Source organism: Hipposideros armiger, unplaced genomic scaffold (assembly GCF_001890085.2).
Source record: "Hipposideros armiger isolate ML-2016 unplaced genomic scaffold, ASM189008v1 scaffold_5, whole genome shotgun sequence".
Lineage (NCBI taxonomy): Eukaryota > Metazoa > Chordata > Mammalia > Chiroptera > Hipposideridae > Hipposideros > Hipposideros armiger.
The window spans coordinates 989,078-1,015,588 of record NW_017731355.1 but is presented as its reverse complement, the minus strand read 5'-3'; the positions used below and the strand labels follow the sequence as shown (position 1 = coordinate 1,015,588).

The window sequence follows — 26,511 nt, the reverse complement described above, 5'->3', positions numbered from 1 at the left end:
GGTAAAGTCATAGCCATCATAATGTAGTAGCCATGGTAAGATCATAGCCATTGCAACATTGTAGCACAATGCATTACTCACAGCTATTAATATGGAATAAGGATATAAAGAAATAAATATTTTTGTACAGCTGTACACTGTTTTAAGCTAAGTGTTATTATAAAACAGTTTTAAAAATTAAGGAGTTTATAATGTAAAAAAGGTACAGTAAGCTAAGGTTAATTTATTATTGAAGAAAGAAAACTTTTTAATAAATTTAGTGTAGCCTAGGTGTACAGTGTTTATAATGTCTATGGTAGTGTGCAGTCATGTCCAAGGCCTTCACAGTCACTCACCACTCACTCACTGACTCACCCAGAGCAACATCCAGTCCTGCCAGCTCCATGCATGGTAAGTGTCTTATACAAGTGTACCGTTTTTTTATATTTTATATTTTATTTTTATTGTACCTTTCTATATTTAGATAGGTTTGAATACACAATAAAACACAATTCACTATTGTGTATTATATTGAATACACAATATAATAATGTGTATTATATTATAAACATATATAATATTTGTGTTATTATACACAAATAACACAGTATTCAGTACAGTCACATGCTGCACAGGCTTACAGCCTAGGAGCAGTAGGCTACACCATACAGCCTAGAGGATTAGTAGGCTGGACCATCTAGGTTTGTGTAAGTGCACTCTCTGTTGTTCACACAACGATGAAATTGCCAAACCATGCATTTCTCAGATCATGTACCCATTGTTAAATGATGCATGACTGTATACTTTTCCACAAAGCTCTGCTACTGTTCTACAAATATTTGTTGTGTTTATTCACGTAAACTACAAAATATTTTTTTTCTTAAAATATGCATGAACCAATAGATATTTGTTTTATCTGAAGTCCACAACAACAATAATAAGGTTAAGCAAGGTTTGCAATTTTGGCCACCTGGTTGCAGCTGATGGCAACTGCTAGGTTTAGTTCGTTAGGAAATTTCTGGTTACATTCCAGGTAGTGTCTCATTGGGCTTCCTGGAAACATAGTCTGAAACCAAATGTTGCATGCAGAAGACTTACTGGGGAGACCTCTTAAGGAAACAGACCTACAAAGAAGAGAAGAAACTAGAATTGGGCAGAGGAAGCCAGGCCACAATGCATTTACAGCTAAGACTTCAGCTAATCCAACAGCATGCTCTGGAACTGAGATGGCCTTTCAGAGTTGCCTTGAACTGAGGCAATAGGGCTGTGACTTTGTACACCCACGTCAGCCAGGCGTTGGCTACAGGCCACTCCATCGGGGAAGCTACGGCATGTAGCAAGGCCATTCTCTGTGGCTGAGGACAATGCCCATGAGAGACACAGCTGTAAACTGTTAGTTGATATTCCCAGCAGTTGGTGTTGGATAAGCCAGACTTGGGGGCTGAGGATCTGAGTCGAGCACCATAGAATCCACTAAAGCCCACCATCTGACAGTGCAATCCACTTGTTTCGTACAGAGTAGCTTCTCTAGGAGTTTGGTTGGGAAATGTTTTCTGAATGACTTAGGAAGGTTAGTGTGATGAAGTACAGCTCCTGCTGCTGCAATTGATCTTAGAGCCATAACTGATTCTCATTATCTCCTCCACCCTCATTAAGCACCCCTGTTAATCTAGGCAGCTTGCCTGGTAGGGTAACCCAGACCCTCCTCTCTGAGGAGTCTGAGCCTCTGGTTAACATTGTCCTCCGCAGGTGGTGGCTGTTGATGGTGTCCACTCACTGTTAACAAGAAGTCATGGGAAAACCAAGAGTGGCTTCAGTGGGTCACCACAGTGTCAAACATATTCTTTCTGTCCCTACTATGGAGCAGTAGCTCTACCTCCTCCTGACGATTAGGGGCACTTACTATAGCCAGAACCATGACTTCTCTTCGTGTCTGCTGGTCTCTTGGCACACAAAGAGCCCAAAGTGACAACGTGAAAAGCTGAAGCTTTTCTCTCATTATGTCCTCTGATAACAGGGCCTCCAGACCCACAATGCCCAAAGCAGAGATGAGAAGCAGATTTCTCAAATGAGTCGCTGAAAGTGATGATATAAAGGGCAGCACTAGTCAAATGGCTACTTGGTGTCTCGTAGTCATATATTCTGTCCCTCCTGTTGCCCAATAGCCCACTGAGTGGTTTTGAATGGCTTACAGTTCTTGTAGCAGAAGGTATAGCCTTATGCCAGAACCCCAGAGGTCTACATTATTAGTTCCTTTTGGGACTTGCCATGAACTACAAATGATGTCTTTTCCCACCACAAATACCTCCAATAAATGTACTTTAAATGAGGGCAATATTGCCCACAAGAGGGCAAAAATTGACTCTTGGGTGGAAAAAACTCTTAGCCATTGCAATGGTTTGTTGTTCTCCAAAGCTCAATCCTACTTGACAAAACTGTATTCCTTAATATGTCATTTCTCTTATTGGATTTTCTTGGTCGTGAACAGCATTGACATTAATTTCATGAAAAATACACAAAAAGCATATTAGATGAGTGCTACAAAACTATGGTGAATAATGACTATGATTGGCATATTTTCTCTCAATGGATTTCTCTATCTTGAAGTCAATGGCATGAGTGGACCGTGTGTACCTACTGACTACCATTTGCTACCTTGCTGATGTTGTCTGTTTGATCCTCAGTGCTTATGTGTGTGACTTTGACTTTGAGAAATAAGTAAACATGGTTTTCATTTTATTATTTCGTTATACAAAATTCCTACAAAAGTCCTTCAACCTATCATTAATTATGTTGAATACTAAAAAGAAAAAATGTCAACAATATGTTACTGAGTATCAACCTATGGTTTTATTGAAAGCCATTCAACTCAAGACAGTCTATGTGTCATATATTGTGATAGTTCTTTTCCAGCTATGAAACCATTAAGTCTTTTGCATCACTTAAAAAGGAAACATGCTGATAAAGCAGTAAATGTGCAGAATATTTCAAAATTTTAAAATAGATTTTTGTGCTGTGTAACACTGCTACTTCCTTTGTTAAGAAGAACATGCAGACAAATGACAATGGAATGATTAGGCCTTATAAAATTGTAGAAATCATTGCAAAACTTGGTAGTGCTCATACAGTTGCTGAGACTGTCATAGGACTATAGAGACTGCAATTTCAATAGTGATGCAGTAAGATCCAGAATTTTTAAAGAACTGCCATTGCACAATGATTCAATTCAAAGACGTATCTATGAGTTGTCAGTTAACATTGCAAAGCAGTTAATTGGTACATTAAAAGGAAACAAAATTTCTATTCAGACTGATGAAACGTAGTTATTGACAATAAGGCCCTTCTAATGGCAACTATTGCTATTTTTATGATTATAATTGTAAGAAGGGACATTTGCAAATGCTTCAGGAATTGACTAGAGTAGAGCATCTATTTTTTGCTGCTGTAAAATTTTGGTTTGATAGAATACAAGTACCACTGGAGAATTAGGGTGCCCTGTGCCTCTGATAGAGCCAATTGCACAAGTGGAAGACATAAAGATTTATAAAGCCCACCCAAAGGCAGTATGTCCTGAAGTTCTTGCAATAAACTGCATTGTGTGTTGAAATCATCTGGTTGCCAAAAATATTAGTGAAGTGCTTTATCTCACAATTATAATTAGAACCATGAATAAAACAAAGTCACATAGCATATATGACTACCTTTCCAGAAAATTTAGCATTGATAAGGATCCGTATCGGAGGCTTTGTCTACAAACAGAAGCTAGATAGCTCATGGTGGAAATGGTTTAACAAGATTTGTAAACCTTTTTGATATGGTAATTCATTTTCCAGAAAGCAAAGGAGACAGATTTAGCAAAGGAGATCAGAAAACCCAAGAAAAAACAACTTACATACTATGGTTTGAATTTTTTAGACTTAATGAATTATCATTTCAACTTCAAGTAAAATTATGGTAAGTACGCAAATTTAGCAGCCTTCACTGAAAAACTGAAAATATTTTAAATCAATTTTTATTTAAATCAAATGAGAAAATGATTTCATAGCATGCAGGAGTTAACTGAAATCAATAGATTACTCACTGAGAATAAGCCTAAGAATTTTTCAGATAGTTTAAGAAGTCAAACTTCTAACCAGAAAACAAGCTAGAACAGCATGGTTTGAGTCAAAATCCAGGGGAAAAACTTGTTGTCTCATAATCTTGCATGACATTTTGTTAGTAGAAGTTCCCACTTGTTTAGGTAGGAATTCCGATTCCCCAAATTATTTCTGAGAGTCCCCGAGGAGTATCTCATATGATTAACTAATTAGTGCAGGTCATCAATTTCCTTACTATGGCTGGCCTCTGCCATGCTGGGGCTGTGCTGTGGTTAAACGTCAGCAGGAGATGTACGTAAATGCTGTTGCTTGCCTCTGCCATGTTCATGTTTTATACCAGATCCTTGCCAACTACTCTAGATACCAGTGCTTTCAACCTTTGCTGGGTGTAGTAATACAATAGCAGTGAGCTTCAAAGTGAAAGGGAAACAGTTTCCTCCCCAGTATTGTACTGTCAGAGGGCCTCACAGCAGCATTCTTAAACTCTAATGTGGAAAAAAAAAAAAAAGAAAGAAAGAAAAGAAAAATGCAGAACTGCTCTCTTCAATCCCTTAGTTTATGTTGCTAAATCCAATCCACACCAGGCTTTCTCCCTATAGATAACTGCCTTTGTGATTCAGCTGTCCTTTTATTGTAATGTGCTCCAATTGAGTTCTTCGTAATCTATAGGTGTTTATATATGCTGAAATCCAGTAATTGACACTATCCCAACTATTTTCCCAAAAGACTTATCAGCATCTGTAGAAATCAAATCAAATGGAAAAAGTGCAAATGGATGCAAGTAGAAAGGAAGTTGCCTATCTCTGCCTGATAGCTGTAGTAGAATCTCAGTTTTAGCCAACGTAGAATGCCATTCCCTATTACATTCTCCCCCCCCCCAAAAAAAAAAAAAGAGTAAAAGATTTTGCTGGGCAACTTAAATATATATATATATATATATATATATATATATATATATATATATATATATATATATGAAAGAAACTAAAACTAGGATTTTGGAAATTTAGATTCTAGTCGTATCTCTGTTAGTAGCTTTCTGTGTGATCTCATGTGTGAACCTATTTCTTAGGCTGTGCACTGTATTAAAAAGTTTTACAAAGTGGCTTTGAATATCAAATGAGGTGATAGATGTGAAAGTGCTTTGGCTGTATTAGAATGTACTGTTCATCATATGTGAAGGATTCTTCTTCTTTTTTTTTAAAGATTTTATTGGGGAGCATTAACCTTTACCCTAACCCTATCCCTAACCCTAACCATAACCTAAGCCTAACCCTAACCCTAATGCTATCCCTAACTCTAACCCTAATCCTAACCCTAAACCTAACCATAACCCTAAACCTGTCTCTAACCCTAACCCCAACCCTAACCCTGTCCCTAACCTTAACATTAACCCTGTCCATAAACCTAACCCTAACTTTCACCCTGTCCCTAACCCTAAGACTAACCCTAACCCTGTTCTTCACCCTAACCTTAATCCTAACCCTGCCCCTAATCCTAACCCTAATCCTAAACCTGTCCCTAGCCCAAAAAAAAAAAAAAAAAAGAATAAAGATTTTATTGGGGAATCGGGGAAAAGGAACAGACAAGTTGCTGTTCTTTGGTTCTTCACTCTAGTTGTGGAGGACGTCACTTCACTGGCCCAAGATGGTATTATGATCATTGGGCTCTTCCCAGCTGAGGCAGTCAGTCGCTGGCCATTTGACGGCTGCTCACAGCAGCTCTTGGCAGCTCACGCTGGCTGCCGGCCACTCACAGTAGCTCATGGCAGCCCACTGCAGCCCCACTGCAGCCTACGCTGTCGCTGGCCACTCACTGCAGCCCAGCTCCAGGTTGAGCTGTTGTTCACCATCTTAGCTGTAGAGGGTGCAGCATCACTGGCCCATGTGGTATCCGAACCAGTGGTCCTGCTGCTCAGAGCTCACGCTCCCAAGCCAACTCTTAACCAACTAAGCCACTCGGACGGCCCCCTTATTTTTATAATTAGTTAGAATTTGGTCTTTGACTTTAATTGTCCATCTACTAAGTTATGATATTTATTCTGTTTCCCAGTCTTATTCCTTTAAAGGCTGTGTGAGATAAATTATTTTAGAGGTTTGTCACAAAATTTTAGAGCTAGAAGAGACTTTGGAGGTGATATAGGTCAAATCCTTCATTTTTAAGATGAGGAAACTGAGTCCCAAAGAAGGGGAGGTTATTTAGATTGTGGATGGTATAAAAGGTCAGGAACCCAAAATTCTGATCCATACATAATAATACTTATTTCACCATGTCATGGAAGAGTGCTCTCAGGGATGTTATGTCTTCCTTTTCAGAGATTAGTCAACATGAACAGTTGCTCACCGTGCTTATTCACTGGGCCTCTAAGTAAGCTGTATGATATTTATTCACACCATTCCTTATTTCCAGAGCTTTTACACACTAATGCCCATGGAGCCCAGTTTTTAGGAGACCAACAAAATTGTATTTATTGAGTTGTTTTTCTGTGGTTAGCACTATTCAAGGCACTGAAAATGCAGCATTTAACAAGACAGACAAATTACTGCCACAATAGAGCTTGTTTTCTACTGAAACATTAGGCATAAAAGCAATATAAATGTTAAAAAATAAAAGTAATCTGTTCTTTCAAGCTTACAGGACACACATCTGCTGCCTTCCTTGGCTGATATATCTTTAGGTAGAAGGCTCCACTGGAACATTTCTTCTCCATATTGAACCAATATTCATGTTTCAGTCTTCCTGGGGTAGTTTCCAAGTCCTTAGGTCATTTAAGAATATACCTGTGAAAGCCCACATGCAATATGAAAACCGCCTTATGTCTCATATATCTGCCTTATAGTCAATGACACACATATTTTGCTAATGCCCTAGGTTGAGCAGGAAGGAGCAAAGAGCTAGCTCTTAACATGTGTGTCTGGCTATTTCATTTTCCCCGCACATTTTGGAGCAGGGGGAATTCATTCAGCTATTCTATCCTGACTTCTCTTTTATGCCAGCTGACGATCAGCTGCTATACATATTCTCCTAGTTGAAGTAGTGAGAACAAGGTGTGTAAAGCTCTGAAAAATGGAGTTGGGATCCAGGAGCCAAGATGAACAACCAGAGGCTCAGGTATAGACAACATAGGTAGTTGAAAGGTAGCCTGGTGGGATGATACCAAGGAAAGGGTCAGAAACTAAAAGAGTGGCACAGTGCACAGGTGGTTAGCCTCTTTATGACAGTATCATTTCTAATCAATTTTATTGAGTTGTAATTTATATACAATAAAATAAACGCATTTTATGTGAGTTCAATGTGTTTTGAAATATGGATGTACATATGTATCTACCACCACGCCAACATGATAGTGTTTTGGAATGGACACCTGTTTTCCCACCACATCATCTTCTCAGCTATTAATATTTCCTTCTGCAGATCCTAGGATAGCCAAGCTCTGGGATTTGTCTTTGTTCCAATAGGAAGTATCAGTGTAGTACCAGTAGCAACATACCTTGAGATAAACTCTTGTCCCTGAACCTAATTGCCACAGATATCGCCAACAGGGTCAGCAAAGGGCTTGGAAAATGTCCATGCAGCAAGGATCACAGATGTTCCGCTGCCTGGGCACAAGGGGAGTTATAGCGGGAACAGTCAGTTCACATATCCAGACACTTAATCTGTCCAAATACAAAAACTTAACAACTCACTGAATTGCTTTTCTTTTGTCCCTTACAATCCCAGAAGAGTGGACAAAGGGGGGGAGTGGAGGTGAGGGTCAAGACCAGAGGGTGTTTGTTGAAGTAATGGTAGACAATGTACATAATTCCCAAGATTTACCCCAAATCTTGGCACAGCGTACATGTTTAATATCATGAGCCCTGATAATAAGATAATGCTGCGAAACTTTGGCTTGCTTGGTATTGCCATATTGCCATGTAATTTACATTCACACAGGAGAGAGTAGCTAACCTGTCTTTGCAAGTCCAGGTATAAAATTAATCAACTGCTTGTGACTGTCTCTGGTTCTTCATAGGCAAGTTCTGACACACTTAACAAAAGGAGTCTTTATAAGGTTTCCAATATAAGAGCCAAACAGCTAACGTTTCTGCATTACCCACAAAAAAATCAAAGGGAAAACATTAACCACCCAAAATTTGGAAAATATGAGTTGTTAGTGTCTTAGTACACATGGAAAGAAAACCAAGCTAGGATAAATATTAAGCAGTGTAAGGTCCTTCTTTTCTTTCTGTTTTAATTTTTCTATCACAGTTTTTCATTTAAAAATGCGTATTTTTACCTCTCTGAATAAAAAAAGATACAACACGCATTGGAAATTAACATCTAGGGCAGCGGTTCTCAACCTGTGGGTCGTGACTCCTTTGGGGGTCGAACGACCCTTTCACAGGGGTCGCCTAAGACCATCGGAAAACAAAAAGATATTTACATTATGATTCATAATAGTAGCAAAATTACAGTTATAGAGTAGCAACGAAAATAATTTTATGGTTGGGGGTCACCACAGCATGAGGAACTGTATTAAGGGGTCGCGGCATTAGGAAGGTTGAGAACCGCTGATCTAGAGGAAAAAAAATACCTTTTAAATGCCAGGTTCACAGGCATTTTTAATGTCCTGGAAGTGTTTTTTTCCTGATAGAAACCACAGTTGTTTTGGAGGGAATTACTATGTCACACAAACAGTTTATAAAAGCAAGCTCTTCTATCCTAAGATTTATTTTGAGGTTCTGTCACCTACCCTCCATCATCTGACTGCCTGTATTATTATACGAAAAAAAACAACAAAGTTTTCCTTGTATCATTGAAACAAAGTTGGATGGAGAGGCACAGAAATTCTGGAAAAGGAAGAGCTTATCTTTTAGCAGGGTTTTGGCAGAACGTCAGCAGACTGTATACAAAACTTGAAGATGTTTCTTCTCCACAGATATATGAGCAAATCTGAATTTTAGCCCCAAATAAAGAATATTTACATAATGTTAATTCATATCACAACTATAAATGCTCAAAATCCAGCAAGTGAATTCTTTAAACTCCTAGTATAGAATGCTTAGATTCATAGTGTACTTCTCACTCTTCACTTAAAAATCAAATGACGCTAAGCTGGTTTGAATTGGCTTTTGAAATGACTAGTTATTTACAACAAAGAGGTGTCATGTCCTTGCAGCTAAAAAAAAAAAAGATGTATGATATGCAAAATTAAAGTAGTTGTTCTAAAGAGAGGACGGACAAAGGAAAGAAAAAAAATTTTAACTGGTTAGCAGAATGAATACAGGTAGAAGGCGATTTTCTCTGTTTGTAATTCATTCCTGGTTGATAGCTTTCACAAACAGATAAGGAAATTGACATGGTAGAGTTTTCCCAAAGCAAACTATAATATAAAAGTTTGTCTTTCTAGATGTTAAATGTCTCTTTGCTCACCTGCCTAGAAGAAACCCAATTTTATTTGTAGTCAAATTTAAAAGATCATTATTTATAGATATTATTGTTATATTAATTTTATTATAAAATTCTTTTCATTTTGCACTCTACTTCGTTGTACATCTGCTTATTATAAACACTGACAATATTAGATATATATGAATTGATCAGATAATCTCCAAATAATATTGTTACATGAAATAAATTCAACAGGTAGACAAAGTAAATGTATACTTGTCTATCATTTGTACAAAAAGGAAAGAATACAAAACAGATCTTTTGGTATGCTAATTGAATATCTCTGGACAGACACACAAGTTAATTGGTAGCAGGAAGTCCTTCTAGAGAAGGAAGAGGCAAGGGAAGCCAGGAAAACTGTTTGCTTTGCTCATTTGCTGTATTTGAATTTTTTCCAGTCAAATGCATAACATTTCCAGAAACACACACATGTAGTTATATTACTCAGCTTTTCTCCATTATAAAATTGATGCCCTAAGAAGATGAACTATGCTTTTCTCCTCACCACACACGCCTTCCATAGCTTTGAGCAGTTCCTGACACACAGTTATCACAATTTGAGTCAACATAAAGGAGTAGTATGGTCTACAATCTTGGTTCCACCGATTGCTTATTTTACAACTTTGTATTTTTACCTTTTTGATCATTAAGTTACTGTTCCATAATATGATCACCACAGTTCCCACCTCACAGGGCTGTCATAGTGCTTGAATGAAAGAGCATATCTAAAAATGCTTAGCATAGTGCTTAGAATATGGCCAGTGCTCAAGAGATGATTGATTTTGTGTGCTGGGCACCATCCTCGATTCTGGGGCTGCCGAAATATAGTGTTCCTGTCCATAAGGAGCTTATGCTCTACGATGGCACACAAACCTACAGATTAAACAAAAAGGAAATGTCTGGCCCATAATAGAATGGACACTATATGTATTGAATTAATGATGATACAATATGCTCTAAGTATGCTAACATATTGGTGTGGTCTGGGATGGGGGATAGGAGGTGGGCAAGGCAGCTTCTTAATAAACATCTTTCTTTGGTTTATTCATGTACATCTTGCAGGTGAAAAAAGATGTTGAAATCCTGTGTTCGGAACAGGAAGTAGTATTACCATTAATTTTCAAAGGTTAACTATTCTCTTTTCTCTTATGTCTTTCCTTTCTAGAAATAGGAAATCTTAAGGATCTGTGGCTTTTCAGAATCTCCCAACTAACTTTGATGTTGGAAAAATATCCAAATATCATTTTTCTTTTCAGTCAAAAAGATGTTTCATCAAGGCTCATTCCTACATACTTAAGCTTTTGCTTTATTAAGGAAGATGTGAAAACTTGACTTTGGAAGGGTATCCCTTTTTTCCTCTTGTAATTCATAGATTTGATTCCTTAGAAGAGTCTTAAGCTTACAGAAAAGTTAAACAGAAAGTAGAAGAGTTCCCATTTTCTCCTCTTCCTCTACCAGCAAAACCACAGTTTCCCTTATTACTGATATCTTGTATTGGCTTGGTACATTTGTTGCAATTGATGAACCAATACTGACACATTCTTCTTTAATAAAGTTCATGGGTTACATTAGGGTTCACACTTCGTGTTGTAAAGTTCTATGAGTTTTGCTTAATGCATAATGTCATGTATCCACCGGTAGAGAATCATACAGAATAATTTCACTGCTCTAAAAATCTCCTATGCCCCACCTACGCATCCCTCCCCTCCTCCCCCAATCCCTGGCAACCACTGATCTTTTTACTGTCTCCATGGTTTTGCCTTTTTCAGGATGTCATGTAGTTAGAGAATCATAGAATATGAAACCTTTTCAGATTGTTTTTTTTTTCCACTTAGCAATGTGAATGAAGGTATTCTTTAAATATGCGTTTGATGTCTTGTGGTAGCTTGATAGCTCATTTATCTTTAGCTCTGAATAAACTTCCATTGTCTGGATATACCATAGTTGTTGATCATTTTACCTATTGGTGAGTCTCCGTGGCTTCCAATTCTTGGCCATTATGAAGAAAGTTTCTGTAAATATTCATGTGCAGATTTTGGTGTGAACGTGTTTTCAACTCATTTGGGTAAATACCTGAGAGCATGGTTGCTGGATTGTATGGTAAAACCATGTTTAGTTTTGTAAGAATCTGATAAACTGTCTTCAGACACAGTTGTACCCACCTGTATTCCTACCAGCAATGAATAAGTGTTCCTACTGCTCCGCTTCATTGTTAGCATGTGATGTGGTCAGTGTTTTGGATTTTAGCCATTTTAAGTGTGTAGTGGTATCTCATTTAAATGTAAATTTCCTTATATAAATTTGCATTTCCCTAAAACATATTACATTGAGCATATTTTCATATGCTTGTTTGCCATCTATATGTCTTCTTAGACAAGTTGTGTGTTCAGATCTTTGGTTCACTTTTTAATTGGGTTGTATATTTTCTTACTATTAAGTTTTATGAGTTTTTGTATGTGTTGGATACGAGTCCTCTATCAGATATGTGTTTTACAAACATTTTCTCCCCGTATGTGTCTTCATTTTCCATTCTTCTAGCAGTGTCTTTTGAAAAGTAGAAGTTTTTAACTCAATGCAGCCAAATTTCGCTATTTTTTCATTCATGGATCATGAAGCCCACATCACCTAGATTTTTCTCCTATGTTATCATCAAGAAATTGTATGGTTTTAACATTAGTCATCACTTTTACAACACAAGGGAACAAAAATTAGGAATCAAGCTGAATGAGAATATTATTTCAATGAACAAGCCCTAAATAAAACCACAGAACAAGCAGTTAATATAGACATCTAGAAAATCTCAGTACCCATTACTAAAGGTAGCCTGAGTGGCAGTGCCCCTTGAGAAAGTGCTGGGCTTCGGGTAGGTAAGTGTAAGTGACAGCAAGGCAAGCCTTGCTTTTAGACTAATCTGTGACTATAGTAATAAAACCAACACTTTTGGGGATAGTAAGCCTTTACTTTAAAATATTGCCCAACGGATATTTGTGTTGGACTGGTTCAGAAGTTACTTCTACCTAAACAGTTACCTCCCAGTTTTACCCAAATGTTTAGGATTTTTTAAAAAATGTATTATATTTGAGAGCCACTTTGTCTAAATTGTGTTTTATTGTTTCAAATGGTAGTGAAATTGTTTTGACTCTAAGATTTGTTCCCTGAAGTCACTTGTTTTGGTGTTTCATTTATGCGTATTTCCAGCAAAAAGAAGGTAGAAATGAGTTGAAAATTAAATTATTTGCTACTTAAGAATAAAGGGATTTTTAAGAGAATAGGGGCATTAAATATTTTCATTCCATACTTATCCCTGTTAAAACAGGCTATTGTTTCTTTTGAAGACTATTTCTAAATAACAGTATTCCTAAAATCTGACAAGTATCATTTTAGTTACTTGCCATTCCCCTCCCCACAAACCCAAGGTCAGAAGGTTTACAATATGTACTTGCTTGGGTGAAGTTCCTCATTTCAAACTGAATAGTTGTATTTCCTTGAAGTTCATTATAAGGCTTGACCCACGAACAGTATCTGATGGCCTGCCTATAAGCAAATTCAGCATTCTATCTTTAGTAATTTGTATGCCACCAGTTTGGATTAATTTCAATAAATACTTGGTCATGAAGAAGAAGAAGAAGAAGAAGAAGAAGAAGAAGAAGAAGAAGAAGAAGAAGAAGAAGAAGAAGAAGAAGAAGACGAAGAAGAAGAAGAAGAAGGAGGAGGAGGAGGAGGAGGAGGAGGAGGAGAAGGAGAAAGAGAAATTGCATAGTTTTGCATTTTACATTTAGGATCCATTTTGAGTTATTTTTGTGAAAGGTGTAATAAAGGTCAGAGTCTACATTCATTTTTTTAAAATGTGGATGTTCAGTTATTTCAGCACCATTTGTTGAAATGACTATTCTTTCTCCATTAAATTGCCTTTGCTCATTTGTCAAAGATCATTTGGCTATTTTTGTATGGGTTTATTTCTGAGCGCTCTATTCTGTTCCATTGTTTTATTAGTCTATTCTTTTGCCAATACCACACTATCTTGATTACTGTAGCTCTGCGAAGAATCTTGAAGTTAGGTAGTGTCAGTCCTCCTACTTTGTTCTTCTTTAATATTGTGCTAGCTCTTCTGATCTTTTGCCTTTCCAGTTTGTTGGTGTCACAAAGTAACTTGCTGAGGATTTGGATTGTTTTGAGTCTATAGATCAATTGGGGTAAAGACTGCCCTCTTAACAACATTAAGTTTTCCTATCCATGGACATAAAATATCTCCCCATTTATTTAGATCTTCTTTGATTTTTTTCATGAGTGTTTTTGTTTATTTATTTTTATTTATTTATTTATTTATTTACTTATTTTTTTTTTTAGATTTTATTGGGGAATCGGGGAAGGGGGACAGACAAGTTGCTGTCCTCCCATTCTTCAGTCTAGCTGTGGAGGACGCCACCCCACTGGCCCATGCTGGTATCACCATTGCATTCCTCCTGCCCGAGGCAGACTGGCTGTAGGCCTCTGGACTGCCGCCCTCGGCGGCTCCTGGCAGCTTACACTGGCTGCCAGCGGCTCACGCCTGCTGCCTGCCACCCAAGGTAGCCCATGGCAGCCCACTGCAGCAGGGGCCCGCAGCCCACACCGTCACGGGCAACTCAGGCAGCCCAGCTCCAGGTCGAGTTGTTGTTCACCATCTTAGCTGTAGAGGGCAGTGTCACTGGCCCTCATGTGGGATCCAAACCAGGGCCCTGCTGCCCAGAGCTGGCGCCCCAAGCCAGCTCCCAACCAATGGTGCCACTCGGCCGGCCCTCATGAGTGTTTTATAATTTACCTCTTACAGGTCTTGTACATATTAAGTTAGATGTATACATAACTATTTCTTTTTGGGGGGTGCTATTATAAATGATGTTGTGTTCCGCCTCCAGATTTATTGATATATAATTGACATATAACATAATGTAAGCTTAAGGTGTACAAATGTAATGATTTGCTATACATATATGTTGCAAAATGCTTACCACAATAAGGTTAGTTAACACATTCTTTATCTCACATAATTACCATTTTGTTGTTGTTCTTGTTATGGTGAGAACATTAAAGCTCTACCCTCATAGCAACTTTCAAGTATACAATACAGTATTGTTAACTATAGTCAATGGTGTGTTTTTAATTCAAATTCCAATTGCTCATTTCTGTATATAGGAAAGCAATTGATTTTTGTATACTAATCTTATATCCTGCAATCTTGGCTATAATTGTTTATTCATTGCAGTTTTCCTGATTGTTTTGTCTATTCTTTATAATTCTATCTGTTGCCTTTGTACATAATTTCTTGCATTCTAGTGTTTTCCTGCCTGCTTTGGTTTTAAAAAAGAAGCATGCTACAATATAAGATGCATTCTGTACGATTACATTTCCTCTCCTTTCTTAACATATTAATTATAACTTAAAAAATTTTAGTGGTTGAACTCGAGTTTGACCAATCTCGACCAATTTATGACCAATCCAAGACCACTTTCAAGTAATATTATACTGCTTCACCATTAATGAAAAGGCCTTCTAAGAGTTTCCTCAATTCTTCCCTCCTGTCGTCCCTTTTGACATTGCTGTCATTCATTTCACTTACCCATAAATTATGACCACTGAATATACTTTTACTGTTATTTTCTGAACAAACTATTATGTGCTAGATCAGCTAAGAAAAAGAAAAAAATTAAATTTGTTTTACCTTAATTATTCTGTAGCATTTTTATTATATAGATTTGAGTTTCTTACCTCTATTATATTTCTTCTTTCTGAAAAACTTTTAACATTTCTTGCAATGCAGATCTACTGGCAACAAATTTCCTCAATTTTATTTCTCCTTCAATTTTGAAAAATAATTTTGCTGGGTACAGATTTCTAGGTTGGTGCTTGTTTTCTGTTTCTTTTTCCTTCCAACACTTGAAATATTTTACTCCAATCTCTTCTTGCTTGCATGGTCTCTGAAGAGAGGTCCAACGTAATTCTTCTCCTTCCTCCTTAGGTATTTTCACCACTGCCACCCCCACTCCTCTGGCTTCTCTCAAGCTTTTGTCTTTGTCTTTGACAGTTTAAACATGATGTACCTAGTGTTATCAAACCAAAGTCCATGTGCCCAATGCTTCAAAAGGCCAAAACTCAAAATGTCATAGTTTGGAGTAAAGAAAGGTTTATTGATTGACAAGGTGCCAACCAAGAAGATGGGAGAACTAATGGTGCCTCAAATCCATCTTGCTTGCTGGACTAGGTTAAGGATATTTAAAAGGCTAGGGGAATTATAAGGAAGTGCTGGCGGCACAAGTTTTAACTGGAAGAACTTAGAACTTGGTCATTTATGGTAAAGGGGCATCAACACCAGATCTTCCTGGACAATGGACCCTTGGCTTCTGAAAGAGTTCCGTTGTTCAAGTTCCAGTTATGTCCTGGTCCTTTGTTTCCATGTGTGTGCATGTGGCAGGTGGGTTTGGGGTCAGGGTGAGGGCAAGATGGTTGTGTGTGTAGCTGGAAGTCAACTTTCTCTCCTCTGCACATGCCCCAACTGCATGAATTGCGGTCTTGGCCTGTTGTCTCTGAAAAGCAACTCAGTGTCTAGTTAAACAGAATAGGACCATTTTGAGCTATTACACTAAGAATCATTCTTGGTATTTATCCTGCTTGATATCTCTGAGCTTCCTGGATCTGTTGTTTGGTATTTGTCATTAATTTTGGAAAATTCTCAGCCATTATTTCTTCAAATATTTCTTATGTTACTCTCTCCCTTTTTTGGCATTCCCACTATAGTTAGGTTACAGCTTTTATAATTGTTCCACAGTTCTTGGATATTCTGTTGCATCTTTTTTATTAATTTTTTTCTTTGCATTTCAGTTTTGGAAGTTTATATTGACATGTCTTCAAGATCGTTCATTCTTTTCTCAGCTGTGTCCTGTCTACTGATGAGTCCATTAAAAGCATTCTACATTTCTGTCACATTGTTTTTCATTTCCAGCATTTTCTTTTAATTCTTCCTTAGAGTTTTCATATGTCTGCTTACATTACCCATCTGTTCCCACATGTTTTTCACTTTTTCCATTAGAGCCCTTAGCCTATCAATCATTGTTATTTTAAATTCCTGGTCTGATAATTCCAAAATCTCTGCCATATCTGTCTGGTTCTGATGTTCGGTTTATCTCTTCAAATTGTTATATTTTGCTTCTTAGCATGTCTTGCAAATTTTTGTTGTTGTTGTTGTTGTTGTTGAAAGCCAGACATGTTGTTTTAGGGAAAAGGAACTTAAGTAGATAGACCTTTACTATGAAGTTTTATGTTTATCTGGCTAGGAATTAAAGTGTTATTGTTTGCTGTACCTGTGATATCTGAGGCTAAAATTTACTCTGGTGTCCTTGTTTTTGTTTTTCTTGTCTTTGAATGTTCCTAGTGACTCTTTAAATAGGGTCTGAGGCTTGCAGTTCTTTTTGCTATAATCCTGTTATTACACAGGAACCCTACTGTTATGGTGTTATGGTAAGGTGTGGGAGGAGTGAAAGCATTCTATAGTCCTACGATTAGGTTTTAGTCTTTTAGTGAGCCTGAGTATGTGTTTTCTCTCATGTTGAAGGCTAGAGAGGGCTGGAGTTGGGTGTTTCCATTCCCCAAGGTTGGTTAGGCTCTGGTAAAATAGTTTTTCTTGAGGACTTACCTTATAAAGAACAGAGTACTCTGGGACTATTTCAAAAAGGTTAGCTTTCCCCTCCCCCTGAAAAAAGCAAGAGGTTTTTCACAGTGAGAATCTACTAGGGCTCCTACACGCAAAACCCAGGAAAGTTGTGGGGCCCCTCTGAGGCTGAGCCCCCTTGGAGTTTTTCAACCTTCAAGCTGGTCCACACAGAGCCTCCAGCAATTCCTCAATGACAGTTTAAAGTATTTCTACTGATATTGGCTCCAACTGTGATGTTGGCTTCAGCTGCTGACTTCTGCTCCTGGTAAATTGTGATCCTCTGGTAAGCTGTGATTCTCTATATCCATTGGTTTCTCCAGTTTTCACAGCAGCAGCTCCCTGTAAGCGCAATTTCCTGATGGATCTAAGAACAGTTGTTGCTTTTCAGTTTGTTCAGCTTTTTTTCTTCTTTTGAAAATGGGAGCTTCCAATCTCTTCCATGTTGGACCAGAAACTGAAAGTCCCTTGGCATTCTTTTGTAAATTTATGCTTAAAATGTCTATCTATGAAAAGTGCTAGTGTTAAATTTTTAGTCTATTCTTATTCTCAATAAACTCAGACAAATATACATATTTATTTTCTGTTGTCATCCTTGAAAGAAAAAAAAAGGAAATTTTAATGTCTATTAACGTCTAAGCATTTGCCTTCCAAATGATACACTTTTTGTTGTTGTTCTTGTAATAGGATAGGTTGGAGGGTAGAGGGTAGAAACTGAAGGTAATAATAAGCCAAGAATCACCTATTGACCACTAACTAGGTCTACTGACATAGTTTGATTCATTCTAAATTATCTGAATCTGATGTGTTTCACTCTTTAAAAAGCTCAAAACTCTATATTATTTAGTAGTAATCCAAATTTCAAGTTTAACTTGCTTCTTCCTGAATCATTGCTCAACTTCCTACTAAATATGGGTCAGGGGTCAATTGAGTCATTTGCAAATTATCTTTCAGTCTACCTAGAAAGTTCTGCAAAGTAATTTGGAATAAAATTTCAACACTTACAAACATTAGAAAGTGATTAAATAAAGCTGTTCACTAAGATTTATTTTACATTGTAATAACCTAAGTGCATTTATTAATAGATGGTTTTAAAGAAGATAATGGGATAAAATTTTATTCCATAGAAAAATCTGCCTTTTACTTAACATTCTGTAATTTAACAGGATTGATTAAATTAGAGAATACTATTTGGCTCCTCTGTAATTATATGAAAACAAATTAGTTGAATATTACTACTTTCCCTGTTCATATAGGTATGTGTATATGCACGAAGGTGTGACAATTAAGTTCGCCAATTCATTCTAGAAAAAGTGCTACATACCTCATTGCTGAATATTACTATATAGTCACCTTTGAAGTACTCCGCTTTGGAAGCTATGCACCAACGCCAGCACCTAGTCCACCCTTGAGAGCAATTTTGGAACTCTTTCTCTGGAATGGCCATCAGAGCTGTTGTCGGATTACCCATGATGTCCTGAATGTCATCAAAATGTCTTCTTTTCAATATTTTCTTTATCTTCAGGTAAAGAAAAAAGTCATTGGGGGCCAGATCAGGCAAGTCGGAAGGGTGTTTCAATAGTTATTTGTTTACTGGCTAAAAACTCCCTCCCAGACAGTGCTGTGTGAGCTGGTGCTTTGTTGTGATGCAAGAACCATGAATTGATGGCAAAAAGTTCAGGTCGTCTAACTTTTTCACACAGCCTTTTCAGTGCTTCGAAATTGTAAACTTGGTTAACTATCCAGCTGGTACAAATTTGTAATGAATAATCCCTCTGATATCAAAAAAGTTAGCAACATTGTTGCAACAAGTTTGTGAACTTAATTATCAGATCATGCAGATCTGAAAAAAAAACAAGTCACATAAGATCAATCTTTAACCATTATTTTTATGCGTCTACTGACTAGTTAAAGAGGTGCTATGTGAATTGATAGTTTTCTTATTGGAATTTAATGCTGTTATATAGACCATTGTTTTTACACACCAATATAATTGAAATCCACTAGCTATCCACATTAACATACAAACCAACGCTAGATTGTATCACTATTACTAAAAAGGCAAAGGTGAGAAATAATGAAGTGCCAAGTGGAGATATATATGCGGTGCTTCTTTATTGAATTCAAAATATGTTTTTCTTCTTTTTACATTTAAAAGACCGACAGTCTTGAAATGTATGCTTCCAAAGCCAAAAAGTGATTAAGTCTTATTCAGTAGCTTGCAAAGTCATGTTAGCAAACAGGCATTACTGACTGCCACCATATCAAGTTTACTCCGGTTCAGAGGTCCCCTGCCCAGGTCTAGGTGGGGGTCTGAAGAATACTTCCTCCTTCCAGTCCATGCAGTGAACTCAATTCCAGGTGATAAGTCTCAAACTAAGGGTCGTCTTCCCTTTCTTCGAATCCATCTAAGATATTTTTTTCCGGGGGGAGGAGGGACTCTTAAAAGCAAAAGAAGTAAAAGTCTACCTAAAGCCATTTTTCTTGCTCTCTCCTGAAATTCAGTTTTATGTTCTTTTGTTAAAGCCACTTCAGTATAGTAAATGCTTACTGTAATTTCAAACTTTAAGATTTAAGTAGTTACCTTAACTACTTCCTTTGAGAGGTTTACAGCAAGAGGGATTTGTTTTTATTTGCATTTACTCAGTAATCAAACTTCATCACAGGAGAACAGTGGACAAGGAGAGTACCCTTGTGTTCTACGGCAGAGTGCGGTCGGTGACACGGCCCGTGGTTAAGTAACCCGGCAAGAAAGACCCCCATTGTAATACATCTGAGCAAAGGGGCCAAAGAATTTGCAGCCACGACGCGAAAAGTCTTTTTTGAACTGGGACTCAGTAGAGCTGGCGGCAAACCTGCACAGCATAGCCGCGGAGGAGAAAGAGAGCGAGAGACTTGCAGCAACGAGCAGGAAATATGATGCAGGCTTGGGACCCACAAACCGAAATTTCTTCTCAGCAGCGCCTCCCAAAGCCAGCCACTGCCTTCCCTAGGAGAAGGCGCCAGGTCCCCAAACCCAGGCTGGCCGCACCCCAGCTCCTTTCTTTTTTCCTCCGCAGCAGCACACAGACGAGCACGTGAGCGCGGCAGCGCGTCCCAGCTGTGCCTCAGCTGAGCGCCTCCTGATTGGCTGAGACAGACGTGGGCCGGGGTGGGGACTGGCCGCCTGCGTCGCTCGCCATTGGTTTTCAGGGAACCCGCCTCCCCCTCAGGTGAGGCGGGCTTGCGGGAGCGCGCCGCCGACACTGCTTCCCGCCCCCCCGCACGCCCCCGCGCGCGCCTCCGCCCTTGCCCGCCCCCTGTCGCTGCTTCAGCTCCTCCGAGCACAGAGCCGACTCGTCTGAGGGGACGCGAGGATTGCCGTCGCCGCCGCTTCGGCCAGTGATTCGGGCCGGGCCCTGACTAGCAGCCTGAGGGGAGGCTTCTTTGAGCCGAGCCTACAGCCCAGCGATTGCCGCCTGCTCCTCCTGCCTCTGGGCTCACGAGGGGTTTCCCGCCTCGCACCTCTGGACGTGCCTCTGCTTCTCTCCCCGCGTGTGGAGGGAGCCAGCGCTTAGGCCGGAGCGAGCCTCGGGGGGCTGCCGGCCGTGAAGGCATCGCGGGGACCGATTCGCCATGGAGGGCGCCGGCGGCGCGAACGACAAGAAAAAGTAAGCCCGTGTCCTCCGCGGGCCGCGTCCTCCGCTGGCGCCCCTGCCCGCCCGCCGCTCCGGGCTCGCAGGCCGGCCTCGTCGTTTTGGGGGGCCGCCTTTTTGTTTCTGCCTCTTCTCTCCTCCCTTCTCTTTCTCCCCAACCTCGCGGGCCGGGCTCCCCCACTGTCCACGTCGCCATCTTGTCGTGGGGGGCGGGAGACGCATTGAAAGTGCTTTCAGGGGCCGGGGGCTGGGCCCTGCTCGCCCTCCCTCCGCCTCCCTCCCTTGCAGGCCTCCGGGGCCTCGCACCGCCTCCCTACCTGCCTCAAAAAGCCAGCTTGCCCTGTGCCCCCTTTCGGGTGGACTTCCCCGAGCCAGGAAACCCCGGGAGAGAAATGAACCGCAGCTCGGTCGCCGCCGTTTGTACCCGAGCTTCCTCTCCTTCCCGCCCCCGTCCTCTCCGGTTCCATTGAAAACTCGGCCCCGGGGCGGACCCTGCACGCTAGTCCCGGCTTCCCAGTGGGCTCGGGGCCCTGGGTTCCCGGCCGTGGCTCGCGCGGTCCAAAGCGATCCTGCCCTGCGGTTGTCCAGCCATGGGGGGGTGTCTCTGCCTTTGTGCATTAGGGGTTTGTCGCGGTGGCCCGAAGATGCCAACTTTTTAGTTTGCACGTGCAGGTTTTGTTTTGTTTTAATCGCCTTGAAAAACTTGCCTGGTCTGAGAGTCAGAGTAACGGGAATTTAGAGAAATAGCAACATTTAAAAAAGAACCTGAGAAATGGATACTTGTATTTATATCACCTGTCAAGAGAGCCCAGACGTTACAAATGAATATATGCCTCATTCATTCTTGAAACTATTTTAGTGGAAAATGTAGCGGCTGGTTAAATTTAGGTAAACATTTTTAATGAGATTGAAAAAAAAGTATGTGATCAGACCAACTGAAGTGCATTACCAAAAAGTTGCAAAGTTTTTAGAACTGTCGCATTTTCCTGCGATTGGAGTATATTAAAGGAAAACTTTCAAAGTATATCTGAAGTAATCATTGTTAGAACTTAATGCAAGTTTTTAGAACACCTTGAAGTTTGAGTCTAAGTGGTATATTACAGGATTAAGAATTGTTAGTTGAGCTACTGGGATTCAGTGACACCCCCCCCCGCGCCACCCCCACTCCCCCCCACACACAATTTGGTTCACTGTGGTATTTTAGCCTTTGAGAAAATCATTTTAAGGAATTGAAGATTTATAATAAAGAGTTGTGGTTAGTAGGCTGGCTTTACTGTTAAGTCCTTCCACTCGTCTATCAGAGATTAACTTCTTTAATCAGTGTCAGCAGAAGATAAACTTATGTATGTTCTTGCTGTTTTGTAGATGCCTGTTTGGGTTCTTATTCAATAGAATGATAAATTCTCAGTTTGTGTACACCAGAGAAAGCACTTACAGAATTCAAAAAGTGACTAAACAGGCCTATACTTAATTCCAAGAGTTGCCAGGAATAAGTTGCAATTAATTTTGCAGAAGTGATTACAATGCTTTTGATGAAATGATGTGGTCTCTATAGTATATTGTAAACCTAAGGCAGGTTATCTCTGTGTAGCGCTAGTTTTCTGTCTTTATGATATGCTGAATCACACTTAATACTGTGCATCAAGTTAGGGACCAGTCACTTCCTTTTCATATACAATATTGTACCCATTTCTCCTTTCCAATTAATGAGTTGAGAATATCATTAGCAATTTTAATATAAATGAATTAGCTACTATGCATCACCCACAATTCTAACCTAGTTTTTAGATTTTTTCCTCCATCCCATCTGTTATTTTCAAAATTGTCTCATTTGAAAGTTTAGCAAATTTGGATCAGATGGATTTATATTTCTTAATATAGAGGTTTTTAAACCTGAAAGTTAATGTTAGACACTTACAAATGGTGGGTACTGAACAATTTTAGGTACTGTTTGTTAAAGATGTCTGGTTTTGGTCCTTTTCTAATAATTTCAAAACCTTTTGAAAAAATAACAAAGATTGAGGGACAGGGATTTTCTCCTTACAATTTTTACATTTTAAATGAGCCTCCAGAGTCCAGGTTGGGGAGACAAATTTGTCTTTTTTTAAAGAAGGTCTAGGAAACTCATAGCTGAGGGATTGGAAGAAATCAGAACAGAGGATGGGTATGGTTATAATAGATTTCACATAGGGCCTTTGATGTTGATTCCTTAGGAGTAGCGGCTGGCTTTATTTAATAGCACATTGATACAGATTTTTAGATTTCAAAGGAATGTCAAGAGGTTCATCGTTCAGTTTCAGGTTTCAGGCCAGACTTTCAAAGTTTTCCAAACCATAGTTATTGGATCTTTAAAGTAAAATCTCTGAGAATGAACAGTTCTTAACTTCCTTCTTTAATTTGGGTCATTAAAAGTCAAGATGCTCTCTCATTTATTAGTAACTTTTTTATTGTTACAATTTTACTTTGATTTTCCACTTGTTGGAAGAAGAGCGTTGTCTGGTGGTTGAGCCAGACACCTTTAAGTTATAATCCAGCCTTTTCACATTGTTAGCTTTGTGAACTTGGGCAAATTACTGAATGCTTCTGAGTCTATGTGTTTTCCTTTTGAAATGATGATAATAATAGCAGCTTCTTAGTAGTAATCGTGAAGATGAAATGAGATTATGCCCAGTGCCTGATTTAGAAGTCTTGGTAACACTGTACTTGAAAATAGGTGTTATCTATTAAAGTTCTAGTTTAAACTTCCACACACTTAAAAACTTTTTGCATGTCCTTCCAAATACTTCTTTGTTTTAGTTCCTCTTCTCCCACCTCATCCATCTTTTCTATACCTCCTAAAAATGAAAAGATTAACATTGGATCGGAGCTTTAAAAGGAGTTCTTTCTGGTTAAAAAAGTACATGCTGCCTGGGTTACGTTGGCATCTAGCATCAATTCTTGAGCATCTAATATCTACTGTCTACTTTAGGCCTCCTTCTTCACAATTCTTTACCCCTTTGTTTCCTCCCCAAATAGGTTACTTTGAATTTACTGTGGATTTTAGAGACTAGAGTCATAAACACATATACTAGTTATACAGTTCATTTCAGCAAGATATGTGCAAAACACTGCAGACTTAGGACTGGCATAACTTAAAACATGTTTTGTTTTGACACCATAGCTTAGACAATTTTATAAATACAGAGGGTGCCAAAAAAAGTATACACATTTTAAGAAAGGGAAACTGTATTAAAATTGTAATACTCAATATATACTGATAACAAAAGATGAATACAAGTCACGTTTGACTTCTGCAGTTACAAGAGGTGCTCAAAGTGGTTACCATCAGCGTCCAGACACTTCTGATTACGGCGAACTACTGCTTGAGCAACGTTGACCAAAGTGCCCACTTGTATACATTTTTTTGGCACCCCCGGTATTAATCTTTGCTAAACATGACCAGTTGATAAAGTATTCCCAGTAAAACATAGGAACCTACCTAGTGGAAGAAGTGTCCTTTGCTTGTGAATTTCTCCAGAGTTAAGGCTGTTGGCTTCCATCTCAAGGCAAGGCTTCAAACCTGCATTGTTAGTCTAATTTTGTGGCGCAATTTGTATGAAATCTATATTAGTGCACTCTTCCACATGGATGTGTTTACTGAATAATGATGTTGTTTTAGATTGATAAAGTGTGGTAGTTCATTCCTGTGGTCCCCTGTAAAGCATTTTGTGTAGTTTGGAGAAGGTCCAATCTTTCTACATGTTGACTTCCATTATCTTTGCAGCTCTAATGGTGTTTAAGGTTAAGATCTCAAGGTTAAGATTTTATGGTTACACTTTTTTGTTGTGTGTTAAGAATGATATGTAGGAAGCTGAGAGGATTAGTCTCTTGACTGATTTTTTTTTTCTGAAGCGCTTGTGACAATTTATTGTTATTGGTGATGGAATTAAAAGCTGTTATCATGCCCAGATGTTAAAGATTTGGGTTAGAATACTGGCTTGGTTCATAGATGTGTCCTGTTAAAATACAATTTTAAAAAATTTAGTTACTTCTTAAAAAGAAGGTAAAAATCTTATCTAAGATTGTTAACATATGTCTGTTTCTCAACTAGGAGAAAATAATCTAAATTAAATGTGTTGGATTAGTTTTCTATTAAGAAGCAGATTTTAATTCATAAAAAGAATATTGTCTCTTTTTTTTTAATGTTGGAACTAATTATCCAGTTCATGGGTTTTTTACACAGCCTTCTGCTACTTATGTATGTGTTGTATATGTTTTCTGCTTAATTAGAGGGCTAGAAAAAGAATTTGAAACGAGGAGAAGCCAATCTTCTTGTTGCTCAGTATTTTTGGTAAAGTATGATGAGAATTTTCAAATTAGCTATAGGTCTTGAAATTTAAAAAATAATTGTATCCCTCTCTGTCTCTTGAAGTGTGAAAAATTAACTTTTGTTTGTGTATTGAGTTTTATATTAAAATTTGTGTTTTCTGCAATAAAAATTAATAAACCCACATCTATTTGCCAGACATAACCCTTTAGAAAAATAATATATAAAATCTAAATTTAATTGTGGTTAAAAAAAAAAAAACCATAGAATTTCCCATCTTAACCATTGCTTAGTGTCCAGTTCAATAGTTGACATTGGTGTGTAACCAATCTTCAGAACTTTTTCATCTTGTAAAACTGAAACTCGATAACCATTAAACAACTCCTCTCGATTTTCCTCTCCTCCTACTCCCTGGCACCTATCATTCTGCTTTTGGTTCCTATGAATTTGACTACTAAATATCTCCTATAAGTGGAATCCCACAGTTTTTGTGACTGGTTTATTCCACTTAGCATAATGTCCTCAGGGTTCACCTATATTGTAGCACGTGTGAGAATTTTCTTCCTTTTTAAGACTAATATTCAGTTGTATACCACATTTTGTTTATCCATTCATCTTTCCATGGACACTTGTTGGCTATTGTGAATAGTGTTGCTATGAACATTAGTTTGCAAATACCTCTTCAAGATCTTGATTTTAATTATTTTCGCTATATCCCCAGAAGTGGGATTGTTGGATCATAGGGTAGGTCACTCTATGTTTAACTTTTTAAGGAATTGCCATACTGAAATCGCCATTTTATACGTCCACTAACAGTGCACAAGTGTTCCTATTTCTCCACTTCCTCCTCAACACTTATTATTTTCCAGGGTTTTTGGTAGTAGTCATCTTAGTGGATGTGATTGTGTTTTTAAGGGTTTGTTTGTGGATAATTAACTAAGTTAAAGCTAACCACAGAGAACTGTCGCTAGTGGAAGCTTTATCAGAAGTGAAGTTAAGCACCTCTTAAATAAGAATTGTTTTCCTAGTGACTTAAGAAAGATTTGGTTTGCCAGTATGCTTTCAGAAAAATACTGTTTAAAATGTTCTGTACTTATTGTCGATAAAGTCCCATTTGACAAGTAACTGTTTTAAAAGATTTAAAACAATAATTGAAATGACCTATTTTTATAAGTTTTCTTATAGACTGTCCCCAAAATGTTACCTTTTAGTGCTGGTGATCTCAACTGTCATTTAATGAGTGTCTTCATTTTAAAATTTCACTTGGTTATAATTATTAAACATAAATATTATTGAAAGTATGATTTTTCAAAATGTGTTGCTTTATAAATGGGACAAAGATCTAATGATGAAACAAACTGCAGCTCTTCACCCAATTGTTTT

At 38.4% G+C, this 26,511-nt stretch overlaps 1 protein-coding gene and 1 pseudogene across 1 annotated transcript in view; both read left to right on the top strand.

Annotated features, from left to right (window-relative positions):
- LOC109384546 (peptidyl-prolyl cis-trans isomerase D pseudogene) overlaps nt 1-20,572 on the top strand; it is a 49,746-nt pseudogene extending 29,174 nt beyond the window's left edge.
- The window catches only part of HIF1A (hypoxia inducible factor 1 subunit alpha), a 40,949-nt gene continuing 34,880 nt past the window's right edge, over nt 20,443-26,511 (top strand). Inside the window, exon 1 of the mRNA XM_019644448.1 lies at nt 20,443-20,837. Coding sequence (XP_019499993.1) covers nt 20,803-20,837 — 35 coding nt within the window. The 5' untranslated portion in view covers nt 20,443-20,802. The remainder of the gene's footprint in view (nt 20,838-26,511) is intronic.